The sequence below is a fragment of the Anser brachyrhynchus genome, assembly GCF_964034855.1.
Source record: "Anser brachyrhynchus genome assembly, chromosome: 2".
NCBI lineage: Eukaryota > Metazoa > Chordata > Aves > Anseriformes > Anatidae > Anser > Anser brachyrhynchus.
Genome location: NC_137695.1, coordinates 43702225 through 43720806, shown reverse-complemented (window position 1 = coordinate 43720806; position 18582 = coordinate 43702225). Strand labels below are relative to the sequence as shown.

The window sequence follows — 18582 nt, the reverse complement described above, 5'->3', positions numbered from 1 at the left end:
AAACCATTGCTGGATTGGGCCCTGAGTTTTATCACTGGGATCTTTCATTTCAATACTAGCAGTTTGGCACTCAGAACATCTCAGTTTATCTACTCAAGGCTCATGCCTGAAGATTCAGATTTATCTTTATTTCTGTAAGACTGAATTGAGATGTATTTTCATTTGTATCATTCAATGATGCATTAAGATGCTCTTCAAATATCATTTTACCCTAAAAGGACAAGAAATGTCCTTTCAGAAAATCTTGGTAGAACAGGAGAGTTGCATTCCTAGAATGCCAGGTAAGAGTGTGTAAAAACCTGTTCTGTGTCCAAGGCTTCCTCATACACACAGATCATAACAATAAGTCATGCTCAAATAATTTTTATTTCTAAATCCTTTGGTAGCATGATCAGACTTAAGAAATTGATATGAAATGTTAACTGCAGAGGAGGAGAACAACTCAGAAATATTAAAGGCTAAGTATGCTGTCTCTTTTTATATCACGTGAGCTCTATGAAAAGTCAATGGTACACTAAAAGTGTCATTTTAGTCCTCAGTTTTCAACAGCTCCAAATCTGCATAGCTTCTCTTCCCTGGTGGCTACTTCTGTGGGCCATCAACAGGAGAGTAAAGTGTGCTCATCCTGGAAACTGGTTATATGTAAGGCCCACTCACGTGCCTGCCCTCCTTCTTATGGCATAATTGGTAAATGCTGATGAGTCATTTGAGCTTATAGGCACTATATCTTGTACAGTAACTGCTAAATATTGCTACTGTTACATACTGAAATAATGCAATTGCACACATTCATTATGTCTTAATTGCACATGCTAATTGCAGGTTAGATGCAATCAAAGCAACACTGCCTGGCAAATGCACACTGCAAACCATGAGAAACCCTGGTGAAGGGGTTTTCTTCCTTTAAATTGAATCTAGTTTCCCACAATTACATGCTTTTGCTTCAGATGTACAATTAGATGTTATTACTCTAATTCTGTAACTACACAATAATCAACTAAAAATTACTTTGGGAAGCAAAACAAAACAAGGAAATTTGCACAGCAAGAGGTACAATAAAGAGAACGTCAAAGGTTTAAAGGCAAACCCACAAAAGGAAACAATGGTTATGGGAACAATTAACCTTTGCTAAAATCTGATTTACATGAATGCATTGCAAAGCTGTGCTGCAGAAGTGGCATGGTGAAATAACACCCATTACAGAATCACCAAAGAACTTGCATACACCCAAACATTGCAGCAGTCTGCCCCAAAATATCACAGTCCATCCACTGATCCTAGAGAAGCCCTTAAAGAAGGCAGCACACTTTGTAGTATAATAATGACCTTGTGTATATCAGGGTTAAGTTTGTTTTAGAGCATTCTTAATACTAAAGGTGAAACTGAAAGGGCAATCTTGAAGAAGTCCCACAGAGATGACCATTTTATGTCATAGTAGCTCATGTACATTTGAAAAAGAAGTGATTGCGTTTTTGGATTAATTAAAAAAATACAATATGGTAAAATCTTTGTTTTATGAAAGATAAGGCAAATAATAGAAAGTGACGGACATGGGCCCTTAATATTCAGTCAAACACAGCTGTTCTGATGAAGTAATTTCTTTCTTGTGAGGAACTTGGAGAGCATTAATTTCTACAAAGCTATTTAAAAAATGGAAAGTATGAAGAAAACACTTGCCATCAAAGAGCAGAGGCCCATGGAAAATAACATCTGTCTTTGGGACTATGTGCTCTGCATTGTCCTCTGCACAAAGCTGCTCTTCCAATAAACTTTCACCCAGCTTGTCATTCTGGGAAGTGAGTCCTTGAAGCTGGCAGGCACTGATACTGGAAACTACAGCTTTATCCATGCTGCTGCTTTTATTCTGTCTGATAGGGATTTTTTTTTTTTTTTAACCCTTGCTCTGTTTCTGTACCCTCTCTTCTACATTATTTTTAGAGGGATAAATATGGGACTTTTTCCCATATTTGGCACTATAGGAAAAATGTCAGAAGAGCAGAAGGGAAAAGATTGAAAGCTGAATGAAAAGCAATGGTCAGGGTTGTATCCTGGAGTGGTGTTTTGCCTTCTCTGTCTCACACATGGCGTTTTCTCACTGCTCGGGTGATTGTCAGCAAGATCACGGCTTTACTATGCATTGCACAATAGTGGAGGCCAATTTGGCCTTGGGAAACTAAGATAAAGAGTGGCAGAAAGAAATGTTAGTTGTTCTGTTTTATAGAAGAATGACGGACAAGCAAGTTAAAACTTCCATTTTTGCTAAAACTTGCACTGTAGCTTTGGATAAATTGTTGAAGGTGTCAGTAAAAGACATAGTGCTGAGTAAAAAATGGGATATAGTGCAATAGGAACAGAGAGCGACATGGTGCTAGACTAACCAGATAGTTTCCTGGGTGAAAAAATCATTGGCTAGATTGGACATTCGGGAGAACCTACATAAGATGGGAAGGAGGACAGAAAATGTGAGGTGGTTACAAATATCTAATGAGAGCTGAAAATAGCTAATAAAGAGAGGAAGGCAACCACTCAGGTAATGGTATTGATTCACAGCTAATCTAGTTTCATACAGTCATTGCTAACTCTTTCACAAAAAATAAATATATGTCCATGAAGTTTGCTGATGAAGCTAAGTTAGAAGTTTTAGAGTTTGACATTCATAGAGAACTAGGTGATTTTCAGAGCTGGTGGTGGTGGAACGTGGTCAAACAGTGCAAACTCCTCAGGGACTTGCAAAAAGCTACAAAAACATTTTGCTAAGTGGTAACGTATTAAACACTCGAGAAACAGAAAATTGTGGGGATAGATATAATGACAGCAGAAATAGCGTATGAGCTAAGCCTAAAGTGCAATACTAATAAAGTCAGACAAGAAATGAGGTCGTAAATATCAAAGCAGAAATAACCCCTCATCTGGAGCATGGCAGCAAGAAACCTCCAGCTGGGGACAGAGCTGGTGGCCATTCCTGGCCTACAGCCCCCAGCTCTATTATCACAGGCTGTGTGCAGTGAAGGGTGATTATATTAATTGTTTTTACAGCACCAAAGAGCAGCACTGTCTAGTCTTGTGCTCCATCTACTGGTGTTTCCTCTGGTAACAAACTTTTGACATACAAATGCTCTCTCTTCCAAAGAACACTCTTGGACATGGCATATGTGGCAGATGTCGGAAAAATATTGCTTTACTCTAGTCAAAGTGTCCCATGTAAACACTGGATTTCAATGGATGGCAAGGAATACATGCAGAGTGTCACTGGAAACCTGTGGTGAGCCTTTCGTCAAGCCTACATAGCGATGGGAATGTGTTTCCTTGGCGTGTAACCCATGATGACACTGGTGTGCTTGGGTATCCAGTGTTTTGGCTGAGCAACAGAGAGCTCAAATGCCCTGAGACCTTCAGCCCCTCAGCTGAGCAGCGAGTCCTGACACTTGCTCTATACCAAGGCTGAAAATGGATTCAGGAGCCTGCAAGCCACATTTAAGATGCATGGCATTAGAATGATGAGTTTCCAGACTTGATTTCGTCTGAAGCAAGCGAAATATCTTTTTTTTTCTTTTTTTCTTTTTTTCTTTTTTTCTTTTTTTCTTCTTTTTTTCTTCTTTTTTTTTTCTTGGCTTCTTGGCTGCCCTGAAGTAAGACCCTTGGAACCAGAGACCAAACACATAGCTGCAGCTGCTATGGCAGGGAAGGATCTCAGGATGTCATCAAGACGCTATGCCCTCAGTCCTGAGATAGGATCAGTGATACCAGATAGGATCTGTGATACCAGAGAACTAATGTTTAACCTTTGCATAGCCTGAAATTCATGGTCTCAAATTCTGGACACTCTGCAGCCTTCCCGTGAGGTTATCTTAATGGCTAATTCTAAATCTGTACTTTCCCTGTCCACCATCATTAGAGACAACGACTCCTGAAACAAGACATATTTTTTCTTTTTGCAACTCTGTGTGTTCAAAGTTTATTGTCTTACAATTCCTTCATCATCATCTTTTCTAGTCCTGAATGACAGACATTCTTTCCATGTTTTCTCAGAGGCCACGTTTGAAAGTCTTCCGGCTACTCTGCTGCCCCAAAAGCCAGAGCAGTCCTCTGAAACCTTACCAGGGTTTCAAAGAGAGGCAAGATGGTTTTGTCTCGCTCTCAGCCACCAATGCTGTCTATACATCACAATACAATGTTTGCCTACCTCTGTTGACTCTTCCTAGGCTTGTGATCCACTCTGACCACTAGAGCACCTTTGGCTAACTGCTCTACATGGCTTTTCCCCATTACACAGCTGTACATTTAATTACTCCTGTTTAAGTGTCCCCACAAAAAAGGATCAGGATTTTTCAAAACATTTAGTCAATCTGTCAAGAACAATTTGACTTGTAATTCCGTCCTGCAGCACACTTGCAGCCTCTCATAGCACACTAAGGCTTGCAGAATTAATAAGCATATATTTCAGTCCATCACCTAGGCTACTAGTTAAAATACTGAGTAAGGCTAGACCCAGGTCGCGGTGGAACTACACTCAGAAGCTCCTAGGGATGTACATGGTAATTATTATGTCTTTAAATAAAGCTTTGTGCCCAGTCTTTACTTGAATGTAGACAACATTTTCTTAGTTTGCTAACAAGAATGTCAGTTGAGGCAATGTCAAAAGCCTCCCTAAGCTCCAGATGCATGATATTTATGGTATCTTCTCCACTTATAAGAGCTACTGCCATACAGAAAGACAAAAACAAAAAGCCATGACAAGGCCATGTTGACTCCTACTCTGTCGAGTCAGACAAGTGCTCCCATTTCATACAGCAGCCTCTGAATAGTCACAGATAAGCATGAATGGAGCTGAGATTGCTTCTGCTAATCCCTTTGGAAACCAGAGGAATTTCAGCCAGATCAGCAGGTCTGAAACAATACAACATAGCCAGAAGTTTTCTGCCCTACTCTTACCCTGTGCTAGACTGAAAATTCATCTTTTGACACTAGAGAGGACTGATAACCACACAAGTGTCAAACATTTTGGCCTTTTCAGCCACCCTTCTTTTCAGTTGTGTGGTTCTTCCCAAAGGGTTTTCTTTTCTGTATTCTTATGATAGTCTTCATAAAAACATCCTCAGTGCTGGGTTTCTTTAGAATTGAAAGAGAAAGCCATTGCTCTGGTCCTGGAGTATTCAGCCTGGAAAGACAATCTTGTAGGAGGGGTATTTTTCTCAGATGCACGCACAACGCATTTAAAAAAAAAAAAAAGTGCTCCTTTCCCTCCCTGTTTAAGAGCCCTTCCCCTCATAATTACTGTCTTAATGAAAGTGCTGCATGCAGCTTACAATGCCGATAATTTCATTTTAATTACTCCTAGAAGACAATTAACTAAGTTATTTAAAATGCAATTCATACCATAAAGTATAGCAAAATGGAGACAGGAGCATATGCAAGTTATGCATCTGAGCAAATAACATCCTCAAGTTAGTGATTTTATCATTGCCAAGATGTGTGGCTCTAGCAAGAAATGTGGTGTCTGATTGTGAGAGAGTCACTTGCACTATGGCCTTCATATATTCCCATTGCTAATGCATTGGCAGCATGTATAGAAAGGGAGCTGACCCTACATCCAGCCCCTATTTCATGCATTTGTCCATGAAATAAATTTCCATCTCTTCTAGAAGCTGGTAGGGATTTTGCACATCAGGGCAAGCAGTGCAGAAAATACCAATCTGCAGATTTGCCAACCCACATGAAAATCAGGACCCAACAAGGATTGTCTAAATTCTCATTGGAAAATTGAAAGGCAAAAATTTCTTTGTATACATTCATTGTATTTCTCTCCAGGATTTTTGAACAGAATACTGTATATCAGCAGCAACGTGAAGGCATTTAAAGAAAAATCACCTTTTAAGGTATCCTATGACCATTCTCCGTACGTTGGTGTGAAAACCACATTGTCCATACTGAAAACCTGCCTATAATCCAGAGACATAATTTGTCAAAACATGACGTTAACTTACTGATTTCAGCATTTCATTGGGATGAAGAGATGTTTTTACTAAGCGACTCTTCCATGAAAGCACACGGAACAGGAGTCATCTCACCAAGCTTCAGCTGTCTGAGCATGTGCTGTCTTTGCTAAGGTTCCCTCATGGTTTCCTTTGCTGTCATGGAGAGAAAAGGCCAGGGAAGGGCCTGCCCCCTTTTAGGAGCTGATTTTGCACCAATTTTCTGATCTGGTGAAGTCAGAAGGAATCTGCTGCCTCTCTCTCAGGATAATTTTCTTGAGAATATTTTACATTCAAAAGTAGATCTTCTGCCAAAATGTTTTTTTCTCTAGACCTAATAAAACCAAATTAGACTGGTCCCCAGATCAGGAATGAATTTTGTCTGGTTGTGTGTCATGGATATAATAAACAGTTTATATATGAGCAAAGGCTGTGTTTAAGTATGGCTGAATCCTGTTTGGTTTACTGTGATTAACCTAAACTATTTATAAATAGATGAAGTAAGTTAATTTAAATTCCTTCTTCCATTTCCTATGGCTTTGTTAAGATTATTTCCTTAAAAGCAACCATTCCAGAAATTATTTCAAGACAACCAAATTAATGAATGTTAACATTCGTACATTAAAACGAAATTGCCATATTTTTTTCCCCTCATTTAATAAGGCTTATACGTCCTTTCCAGAAGGACTCAGGCTGAACAACCTGCTTCTTAGTGGGGGGTGCTCTTAATGCCTTGAAACATGGGAACATTTCACTATGCTGTTCAAACACTGCAAGAAAAAATTCGGTCTAATCCCCTGCAAGCTGTTCTTGCAGGCTCCTCCTCACTGGTTCCTGAAGTGCGGTGACATTGTCGTGTTGCAGAAATACTAGCTCTGCTTGACACATGGGGCTCAGATGAGCAAAAGAAGCCGCAGCCAAAGCACATGAGTACTCTGGAAGAAGTGTACAAGGCTTAACAACTGGAAAATTAAAAGTTCTGGGATGAGATTTATATCCTATTCAAAATCTTTTAGCTAATTAAAGGTATGGCTGACCTTCTTCTGCCCGCAAGAACAACATACAGATGATGGAAAGTGAGCATCTTGGCTGAGGAGAATCGATACCCTGGCTTTAATTTCACCAAAGGAGGAAAGCTCACCTTTTCAGAAATGAGACTGGATTCAAGTATCAGTATTATCATCTTTCACTTGCTAAGTACCTCTGTTATGGATAGGATGCTCATGAAAGGACTGCCTGTTAACTCATGTACTGCAAGACACATGGCACCTGCTCCTTGGTGGCAGCATTGCGCAGCTTTTCTTCCTGGTGCCGAGGGCAGAAGCTCTTTGTGTTTTCTTTCACAGGAGCCTTTCTCTGAGAGCCTTTAGTTCAGTTTTGTTAGATCAAAGATGAAATGCTGTTTTTGCCATTGCAGGCATTCATATACCCTGTATAAAAGGCTTTGCTCTTTCAAAAATTGTATTTTACTTTAAATGATTTTCAAATGATCGTTGCAATGATTCACTGAAACAGCCCCGAGTGGGCCTTGTATTTTCATCACAATTGCTGAATCAACAAGTCCAGGGAGGCTTTTCTTATACATTGCCAAATGAGGTATTCTGACTTCATATTGACACATTTATCATTTTATTTTACTGAGTCGTCATAGCATAGGCAACCTTGCTAGATCAGTGCAGAAATCCTCTAAGCAGTCACATACATTTATGGGGAATTCAGTATATAAAGATTACTCTTTTAGTCCTAAATATTTGCAGTCGCAGACAGACAGACAGACAGATGTTTATCTCAGAACAAGTTTATCCTGTCTTCTGTTTGAGAAATAGAAAGACAGTTTCCACCTTCAAGGAAAAGTGGGAATTAGATGTAATCAATATTTTCTGTAAAATGTTTTCTACCCTTAAATGGTCTCCTGCAAGGGGAAAGCACGAAGAACCTGGTACTTTTACAAGAGAAAGCGCAGGGTTTGGGTTTTGTCAGGAGAGAGGGGATGAGGAGCTCAGCTCCTGTCCCTCCCCATCCAGCTCTGATGAAACCTCCTACACCCTTTACACCTCTTCAGATCACCTGAGTAAAGAAGTCCTGTAAACCCCACAAGCAACTCGCCTGTGGCTGAGGCATGGCACCAAAAAAAAAAAAAAAAAGGCATTTCAAAGGTCCTTGTTAAGCTGCCCTGTGCAATACAGCAAATCCAGGCTGGTGGTGCATTTTCAGTCATGGCTCAGCAGGTAGGATTTGGAGGGGGTGGTGGTGGTGGTAATGCAGATGCTTCACCTCAGAGGACACCAGGAAGAGATGGTGTGGTTGATGTGGTCATCCTCTCATAGAGCAAGCACAATCTGTTGCTTCCATCAATCCCCTGATCTCAAAATCGAGGTGATACCTGATTTCTGTGCAGAATGGTGTGTGTGGCCCTAATTTAGGCACCTGGCGGGGCGATGCTCATGGTGGGCACAGGGCTGGGAGAGAGGGGGTGCTGGGAGGGGTCAGAAAAGGCTCGGGATTGTGTTTGTGCTCTGGGAGTATGTGGGGAGCAGGGGGCAGGGGTAGGCAGTGAGCAGGACTTCCTGGGTGGAGGAAAAGTGAGGAGAGAATTGGCTTTTGTTTCTTCTTCCACATAAAAGCTTTGCTGCAGTGCAGGAGGAAGAAGGGGAGTATTTTCAGCTGTGAGGGGGTCCTTCCTGAGAGACCCTGGCTAAACCTGAGAAGAAATATCAGAGATCTCGGCTCTACCTGGTTTCACGTGGCAGGTTACCTGAGGAACAGACATCTAGCAGTGAGAGTTCAATCCTGTCTACTTGAACAGGTGACTGTTTTATTTTTTTTAAGACTTTAGCTAGGTAAATGCAACAGTCCAAAGAGATTGGTTTGTCACCATTATAAGCAAGCAGATGTTTCACAGCAGATAATTTATGAGCTGACTTTTGCCTTTGCCTCTTCATGAAGTGATTAGATGGTGCTCAAAGCATTCATTATTCAACAGATTTAAATCTATTTCCTGGGCTTGGTCCTCCCAGGAGCCTCTCAGTTTGGTCGTATTTCAATAAACCACTGGCTTTGTCCTCAGCTTTCTGGCTACAAACAAGGCCTTTCAGCTGCCTGGGGTCAAAAACAGGTGAGAGCTGCCAGCAATCAAGGTGCTGTGAGCCAGCAGGCCCTGCACAGCCATCGTGGGACACTGGTTTCAGGCCAGCTGGGTCTTGTGGGTCATGCTGTGAATCTCCCAGGAGGACACAGGTGCCTGAAGAGACACCAAAGTCCTGTTGTGAGGTGCGTGTCTTATACCTACTCTGTTTGAGACTGGCATTTTTGGCACCTACAAGCAAGAGCCTTCTGACCATGTACCCTCTTGCACGAATGTCAGCCAAGTAATAAGCGGCACAAATGCAGCCAAACTGTGTTTAGGAGCCACAGGCAGACTGTCTGAAGCAGACTTCGTTCCATCTTCTTTGTGGCTGGAGGGAAAAAATGCCATAGGCAGCTTTTTATTACACACATAATGCGTTAAAAAAAATAAAAAATTAAAAAAAAATAAAAGGCAGGAGAAGGAGCTAGGGAGCAGGAAATAAATGAGTGTTCCTATCAGTGTTCCTTTGAAAGCCCTTGGGTCCCAACCCAGCTGGCTTGACAAGAGGACAGTAGTGCAGGTGCTGGACACATGGCACAGTTTGTTTCCAGGAGCATTCAGAACAACAATGCCTTAATGCTGCTCTTTTTTCCCCACCTCAGGATCTGGGTCATGATTTTTCTCTTCTGTTATTGTTTATGTCTTTTCCAGTAGCTGTTGGAAATCGCCTGGCGGGGTGAAATCCCCATTGCACTGGGAATTGTGCAAACTGGTAACACGGAGGCAGTCTGTGCCAGGGAACTCTGCCGCCCCACTTCAGACCATTGCATGGGTCACTAGCAAGCCCAAGGATTGCTTTCTGCAGTGCACAGCTTCCTGCGTGTCTTGGTGCTAAAATGGTGATTGACGTGCTAATTAAGAGCTGCTCACAGAAGGCTGTTGAGTAGCATGTTTAGGACAAGAAAGGTGGGCAAAGGCCTTAACTGAAGAAAAATATTAAAGGTATATAATGGACTTTATTTTAGGGATATTGTGTACTTCATTTCAAGACTGAAAGGGCTCTGTAGTTTGCCTGCTACATTTTATTAATATGGTTTTTATTTGTTTTTGCAACACTCTCTTGCCTTTTTATGCCAAAATGACTTTGACTTTACTCCAGCGTAAACAGGATGTCAGCACTTGAAGCTCTTTGCACAACGCATGGCCAGCGGTGGGGACTGATGAGGGGTGGCTCCTGCCATCAGCGCACCAGCGAACACCGGGGCCCACCACAGTGGCTCTGGTCGTGCCTAGGGCTTGGCAGGGCGCTGCTGGAAACCGCAGCGGTGTGGGCAGTGAGGCTTTGCATGCCCATCGATGCTGCGAGCTGTTTTGTACCTGTGTTTGCTGAAGGACGGGACGGCTGCACCGCTGGGGAGGGGCAGGCCGTAGGGCACCCCACCAGGCCTTCCTGTCAGAGCAGCCATGGCAGGCCTGGTGCTGGCAGTGCTGCCTCGCAGCTGGCAGGGACTCCTGTCCCAGCTGATCCCTGCAGGCCCCACCACACTGTCCCTGTCTGCAGGGTGTCCTTGCTGTGCACCTTGATTTATGGTCTGGTGGTGTATGTGGGGCAGAGGGGAGGTGGTGTGAAGGGAGAGCTGGTGACTGCTGTCTGCTCGGGCACACACCTAGGCAGAGCTTTCTTCTGAAGGCCCTGCTGTTGCCAATTTTAGGGTGGACTCTGCCGCTGTGCTCTGCACCATACCTTTCATCAGCTACATGTGTTGTTCTGAAGCAGCGTGTGTCCAGGAAGGTAGTGAAATCATCAGTGTTGAAGAAGACACTCAAGGTTTGACAAGGTCTTGAGCAACCTACGTGGCCTGTTTCGGGCAGGAGCAGTGAGCGCGGCGCCTGGACCAGTGGCTGCTGCCAGCCTCAGCTGCTCTGCAATGCTGCCCACCTCACAAACGGCACTTGGGTGCCTGCTTGGGGAACCCCACGTGGCCGTTCAACAGGATATATTCAGCCCAGCATGACTTGTAGTGGAAGTTCTGGCACCAAAACATACACCCTGAAAAAAAGGGTGATGCCTGTAAAGTCTCAGATGCCTTAAATCAAGCACTGGCAGGCTGCGCTGTGTGCACAGGCTTTGGTTCAACCTCAGGCACACCCGAGGCTGTTTTCTGGGGGGTGGTGAGGGATGTGTCTTGCTCTTTGTTCATGTGGAACTTGTGCTCTGTGCATGTCCTCCGCGGGAGGGGTGTCCAGGTGAGAGCTCTGCATGGAGCACAGAAGCTGTGCAGCACGAGCACATTAATCATACACTTCTCCGTGACACAGATTTAGTGGGCTGTCTTCTGGCTCACTTTAATACCAGCACCAAAATGACCAAGGTTTAACGAAGGCCTTATCTGTACTCAGGAGCAAGCTAAAAGCAGGAGACCATCAGCTGCGAACCTGCTTCTCTCCCCACCCCTGAGACCAGGGAAGGTTTTACACTGCAGGGGCGGACACTCTGGATTTCTTCTCTGGCATTACTCTGTGTAAGGCAAGGATCTGCTGGCGGATGGTGTCATCAGCAAAGTGAGAGACATTCAAAGGCCACTGGACATGCTGAGCATGACATTCAGGCCTCCAGTGAGAGGGGATGGGCCTGAATTATTTTAGGATAGAGATCATTTTAGGAAGAGGCCCCTCCTAATTCTGGATGCCCTAGAGATGAAAGACAAACCTGAGTTGGTGTTATTTTATTTGCTCCAATAAACATTTGATTTATACAAAACAAAACAAAAAATAATAAAAAACCACAACTGTTTACAAAGCAAGTTAAGTGCTTGAAACATTTGATAAACAAGAGTATATATTGTTCACATTCCTATTTCATACATGATGTACAGGTGAAGTATGCCTTAAAAGAATTAAAAAAAAATTCTTTACATGTAGTAGTAAAAAAAAAAAAGAAATAAATGTCAGTATTGACCCTCCTTTCGGGCCTGCACAGGCACTGGCAGCGCCTCGCTAGATGGCAGCGGCCCTGCAGCTCCCTCACTTCTTGCTTTTATTAAAAAAAACACAACACGAATCACCCTTCCCCCCTAAAATTCGACATAGCATCTTCTGAATTCCACTGTAGTTGCTGAGATTTTGCCTGGCTCTGTTTAAGTATTTCTGAGTAGTTTAGTTTAAATGAAACAAAAGCTTACAAAACCATTTGAAATAAAATATTTTCCATCGTAAGTTTGAACTCCCATTTAAATGAGCATGATTCCTGTTGACTTATTTGGCAATGTCTTCTAGAAAAATATCAATGTTTATCTGTCAAAGGTGTTTAATAAATTGCACTGGATATAGTCCTGCACAGGACTGGTCTGTACTGGCTGAATTTCTAGTTTCCAAGGCCTGCTTACATGCCAAGGGCAAGAAAAAAGTGAAAAATCACTGCAAAACTCCTGAAGATAAAATTGTTAGCATTTATTAAACACACTGCTGTCATTTATATAAGTCCAATGTAATGCCAACTGTCTTCCTAAACATGCTGGAGACCAGAAGCCCTGCTATCCTACATGCAAGCAGTGTGGAGGGCAGGATATGGCATTAATCTGATGTTATGGATCTTTCCCTCAGCTCTGAGGTCCTTGTGCAAAAATAAAGGCACTGGGTGTTGTCTCTTGCTTTTTTCTAGAAAGCATGGAACAGAGTCAGACCATGGTGTGTCAAGCAATTAGACATGCTGTACATGGAAAAAGTATTTGTTCTTACAACAACACAATCAAGGTAAAAGGAAAGGGGAGAAAAAAAAAGAGTACTGCCTGCATTTAGAATGCAGAGCAAATATAAAACATCTGCTTGGATTATTGCTGGCCGTGTCTTGTTTTGTATGGTTTGGGGGTGGGGAAGGGAGGAGGGGAAATCTCATCCTGCTGATATTTTGCAACCTGCTTGCAAGCAGCATGAATTCAAAGCAATAAACATGTAACGCTAATGACCTCTGTATGAAAACACACATACGGGAGGGGCCAAACATCCTCACACTCCCATTGTGGGATGCTGTGAGGACTTTGGGGTTAAGGCGAGAGGGCAAAGACATCCCTGAACCTTCTGAAATGTGCTGCAGACAGGACTGCATAGTTACAGCTGCAAAGCCAAATCCGCCTTTCTGCTGTGAGACTGCTCCTGCAACTGTGAACTCCCAGGCCACAGCTGGGTGCTTACAGCATCTACTTCGAAAGCCATCTTCTTATTGCTTATTATTCCTATCTTTTTGGCAGAGTGCTTAGTGCACAATTGCTAGTGTCCTGATATGCCAATCTCCCCAGGCTCTTTCCCTAAATGGGGAGGGATCTCTAATGCACAGGTAATTTCCTGGAGGCATTTTTAAAACTCTTTCCTTCAGAGCATGGCTGTTTATAGATATATATATATACATACATACACACACATTTTATATATATATATGTATATATATATATAAAAATAGCAATTTCATAGTTATATACAGGCATTAATAAAGTGCATAATGTTATTGGCTATTCTCAAATCTCATTTCCTGAGGAAGTGCTACCATACATAGCTCCTCGTATGACATGGCATGATGCCGGCAGCCAATGCTAGGGTATGACACCTGCTCCCTGGCTTTTAACTCCCACGAACACATCTCCTTGTCCAGAGCCACAGCTTAAAGGGAGTAGTGACAGCCTCAGTCCTCCAGGAAGCAAGTCAAGGCACCGATCGAGACTTCTTCCTTCGCCAAGGTTTAGGAGCGACTTCCCTCCATTTCGGAGCTCTCGGGCGCACGCTACTTGGCGGTGGTCACGGAGCCATCTTCGGGGATCTTCTCCTCCGAACAGCTCCTTCCTGAAAGCTTGTCGTGGTGCTTGAGCTCGCTGAAGCGCTCCGCGACGCACTGTGCCGTCAGCCGGGCCTCGGGGTCGTGGTCCCAGCACTCGATCAGGGTTTCACACACCATCTGGATGCCCTACAGAGAGCACAGGGAGAGCAGCTGTGATGGGGACAGTCTGAGTCACCACCAAACCGCATCTGTGAGAGTTTGCTTTAAGGCCCTCCGAAGTGCAGGGGGTTATTTGTGCGTGGTGGAGGTGACAGAACCAGTCCCCGAGGTGCTTTTTGGGCTCTGCTGTCACTGTAATGGGCGCATGGGGGCAGTGGCATTTTTTTTAAATATATTTTTTAGAAAAAACACCCGACTACCGTACTTGCAGCAGCTTACACCACTGGTAATGTCATACCTGGATGTATATAGGTATACATGGATGGATACTTTATAATAAGAAAAATACTTTATAATAAAAAATACTTTATAATAAGAAAAATGATGGTTTGGAACAGCGTTAGGGAATCTAACAGTTTTTGTTCCAATCAATATGATCAGACTGCCTGGATAATGATGTCCTGCTCAACCCATCCATCCCTTTGTGTGCCTGAATTCTGTACGGGTTTTTTGAACAGATTCTGATTGCCAGCAATATCAGGCCCTACATCAGCCTTTATGAATTCCCCGCAGACTAACTAAAACTATGTGCAAATACGGGCCGCAGGCCCACAAACACTTAAACACATGTCACTCACAGATGTAACTATTTAACCTTCATTTCAATGCTGATGCACATGTTTACAGGAACAAAAAACAGTTGCATCTTTGTAATGCATTTTGTAAACATGAGGTATTTGCCAGGAAATTGTGTGCTTTGCGTTATGACACTAAAAGCCCATTAAGTAGGATTTATCTTAAACTTCTTATTTAAAAAAATAACATTTCACAACAGTGCATTAATTGCGTAATTTACCTAATTGGTGATGTTGACTGATGTCAATGTTAATAGCAGAACATTATTGTCTGTATACAAATAGCATTAGTTTTCTGCTGGCATTGAAATTACAAGCAGTAAATTAAATTAAATATTAAACATTAACTTGAAATCAATAGTGCAACAAATCTCATTAAGGGGGAAAAAATGTAATATGTAAATCCATTCCAGAATTTTATCACGATGAATAATGAGTTCATTACAAAAACACGACTGCAGTGGAAGGAAATGAATATGGAAGAGCCATTACAGTAAGAGCAACTTCTGTGGAGTTCAAAGCAGATCCTCAGCTGCTGTAAACTGTCACAGCCCCGCTGAAGCCAATGCGTCACTGAATTTCAGACAGCGCAACGTGAAACTCTGAAGGGACTCAAGCGAAGGGAATTAAATCCACCTTCATTAAATGTCCTGTGCATGTGTTATCAGGCATCCATTTCCTGCCTCAGAGCCTCGAATGAGCCCTGATGGAGCCAGCTGCGTGTGCTCCAGAAACGTGCAAGCGCAGCACAGGACACCCCAGTTGGCAGGATGCTCTGTACCGGGGGGCGTGGGTGGCACGAACTTGCTCCCTGAGCACCCCAAGCCCCAGTGGTTCCCTGCCCAGGCGCCCTGGTCGTGCTGGCACACCGATGCTGGCCCTACAGCTGGCTGACTGCGCCTGGAAGTTGCTCCTGGAGCCTCCCTCCCCAGGGCACAGCCAGTTTGTGCTGCCACGTAACGTGCTGCCCACAGGAGTGGCTCTGCCCCAAATGCAGGCAAGGCCCCACACCATCTAACCCTGCCTGAGGCCTGCTTTAAGTGCCAGTGACTTTTTCTTTATAGGGGCCTTCACTGACCTCGATGACATGTGCATCACTTGACTCTTCCCAAACACAGAACGGAAATATTTGCTGACAGCTTTTGCCTTTGCGTTAGCATAAGCCATATCTTTCTTTCATATGCAGTAATGGATTGGTACTAAGTTAGATTTCCTTTTGCTCTTGAGAAAACTTATTGTCCTCAATTTGCTGACCACAGACTTTCCTGTTGTTCTTCTCTTTCCCTAATCAGTTCTCTACACTGCTCTGTTTTTTTCACACAGAAGACAGTGACTTTTGAGTATTCTCAGAAATGTTCTCACACTGTTCCTAATTTTAAGCATTTTCTTCTATTTATTTTTTTTCTTCTCCCAAATGATCTGGCTCAGGATCTTTTCTGCTTTGTTAATTGGGATCTTCTAAAGTACCACGTGTATATTACCAGTTTGGACTTCATTTTGCCTTTGTGGAAAACAAAACGACTGCAATTAACTCGTGATCACTTTTATTAGCTCATCCACAATTACAAGAAAAATAATTCTGCAGTAACTTTTCTATTCTACGCAGATGAGCACTAATACAACCTCTTCTTCCCAGCTCAATATGTTAGAAGATGGTTGTAGCTCTAGCTCCTAGAATTTCCAGGGCCTTTCAGTACTGCTAACATCAGATATCCAGGTGTCCCTCAAAACACAGCTCTCCTCCCCAGTTAAAGCACCCCTCCTCAATAATCCTGCTCGTTACTGCTGACTGCATGAGGAATGACACCACGGGTCCAGGAAGGGGCTGCGCTCTGCCACAGTCATCAGGCAGCAGATGCGTTGCTCCTGGTTGGAAGAGTGATTGATTACAGCCACTCACATGGCCTTTCCTAAGTAAGTGTTAGACTATGATTTTAACATCCCAACTGGAATGAAAAAGGGAGTGTTATATTGCTCCTGATGGAAATGCTAGCTGGTCTTGGTTGCCTAGGCTTTTATAAATGTTCCCTGTGCTTTCCTTTTGTCTGTAAAGACCACTCAACATACCGCATTTACAAACAGAATGACCAAGCCTCACGTCTCTGACATGAGTCTCATTTTATCTCTTCTGATAAAACTGCTTGGAGCAGAATTGAAGAAATGCATGCCTTTGGCTTTTTTCCATTCAGCTTCAGCTACTCAGAAATCGGGCCGTGACTATCACACCTAGGAAGTGCAACCGTGGTGCCTGTGAACAGGGAAAGCTGACAGAGTGCCTCCCGACATGCAAGGGAAAGGGACTGCTACTACACAGAATAAAAACAAACTGGCTTGCTGACGACTCATTTCCTATTTTCTTAAACCTGTCAACAGCTGGGATTCCACTATGACCATTCTCCATGATAAAGTACTGAAATGTGTTTTCTCTGCTGAAGGGATGCATGTGTGAAGTTGCTCTCCTTGACCTTTCAGAGCCTGCACGCAGTGTGCTGTGAGGCCCTAATTATTCTGTGGCTGTCTAGATGGTTGTTGAGTCTCAGGTTTCCAATTTTTTTTTTTGGTTTGGTCACTTTCTGATTACACTGGTGGGCAGTAGAAATTCCAGTGCTTTCGGGGCAGGCACGATGACACTGTGGTGTCTAAACCATGGGCAGCATCAGTGTCACCATGTGGCAGAGCTCTGATCTGTTCGAAAGAGAGATCGCTCCCATTGAGCAGGACGCTGAGCTAAGGCTCAGGCTTTGGGCAGCAGCTAAATGTGTGGCGTGGCTCCCAGCTGCTTCAATGTGGTGCTCTTACCTGATGGTTAAGCCAGGAGCTGGGGATCTCGGGTCGCCCTCTGTCTCTTAGGACATTGTCCTTCATGCTTTCCACGCAGGGGTGTTCTCGCACTTTAGAGCCGAATGGGGGCTCGTACTCTTTCACTTCTGCCAAGAGAATAAGCAAACACAAGGGTATTCAGCTGGGCTGTGCTGGTGCCAAGTATGAAGGGAGCTGGCTGTTCTCCGGAGGAGTAGGAGGCACTGATTAGCTGCTCAGTGCCCCTGCTCTGCCTGACCAGCTCCAAACAAAGCAAAGCCAGTTGGCATGTTCAAAAATATTTCAAATGTGTTTCTCCCACGTGCCCCTGCCCTCCCTCCCTCCCTTTTTCTTTCCTAGCCAACTAGACAGTTCTCATTTAAACCCTTTAGTGCATAATCATATTAACAACAGTCAGAGCGGCAGAGTCACTTATAATGGTTTGGGAGCCTTGCAGTCTCTGCTGAGCCAAAACACACAGGGACTTCAAGGTGAGCTTTGCTTGAGCCAAGCTTGCAAGAAATGGTTACTTTGGTCCCCTGTAGGTCCCCTGGGGTCCCCACACACTTTCCAGGTGAAATATACACCGAAATCTAGGTCATAGATATCAATGTGCCAGGTTGCTAGGAGGAAGGAGTTGCTTGAAAGGGACAAAGTTACAGCACAGAACAGTGCTGGAAGCTTCCATGTTACCCTTGTTTATTACCAAGCCAGTAGTGGTCTGGTCTTATTTTAGGCCTCTTTCCCAAAATAGGTCGGTTTTGACCCATGATGCAGGGGGCACAGCTTCCTGAAGGGGCTGCTGCCATTCTAATTTTTGCTTGCATGTTGCATATTTTCTTTGCTTTTCTTTGGAGAGAGAAAGGAAGAGGCAGACATATGGGACCTTTGGAGGAAACTCAAGAAATCTCTGAGAGCGGAAATATTATAGTAGATGCTGACACAGTGTAGAAAATGCTGTGGTTTCTTTGGGAACAGATGGAGAATTTACTCACAGGCCTAATGACTTGCTAGTATTAGATAAAGATTTATGAAGTTGGCCTGTTCTGCTGCCTCTTATTTCTTTCTAGGAATTAATTGAGGGCAAAAAAAACTGACGTGTAATCTACTAGGCAGGCTGAAGAATGCGAGTGTCTAGAAGATGTGTGAAGAGAGATGAACAAGATGGGAGACACAGTACTG

At 43.4% G+C, this 18582-nt stretch overlaps 1 protein-coding gene and 1 long non-coding RNA gene across 6 annotated transcripts in view; one reads left to right on the top strand and one right to left on the bottom strand.

Moving 5' to 3' along the window:
• Positions 1-8211: 8211 nt before the first annotated feature.
• On the top strand, positions 8212-11985 carry LOC308189709. Of its 2 annotated transcripts, XR_013946527.1 has the most exons (3): positions 8212-8778; positions 9040-9242; positions 9754-11985. It is a non-coding gene; the product is annotated as an uncharacterized lncRNA (long non-coding RNA). The 2 variants fall into 2 exon arrangements; XR_013946528.1 differs by having other exon boundaries at positions 9040-11985.
• The window catches only part of TGFBR2 (transforming growth factor beta receptor 2), a 59167-nt gene continuing 52335 nt past the window's right edge, over positions 11751-18582 (bottom strand). For all 4 annotated transcript variants that reach the window (XM_080580006.1, XM_080580008.1, XM_080580009.1 and 1 more), the window contains 2 exons: positions 17401-17528; positions 11751-13993 (listed from right to left, as the gene is read on the bottom strand). In XM_080580006.1, the coding sequence (XP_080436132.1) occupies positions 13814-13993; positions 17401-17528 (308 nt within the window). In that variant the 3' untranslated portion in view covers positions 11751-13813. The remainder of the gene's footprint in view (positions 13994-17400; positions 17529-18582) is intronic.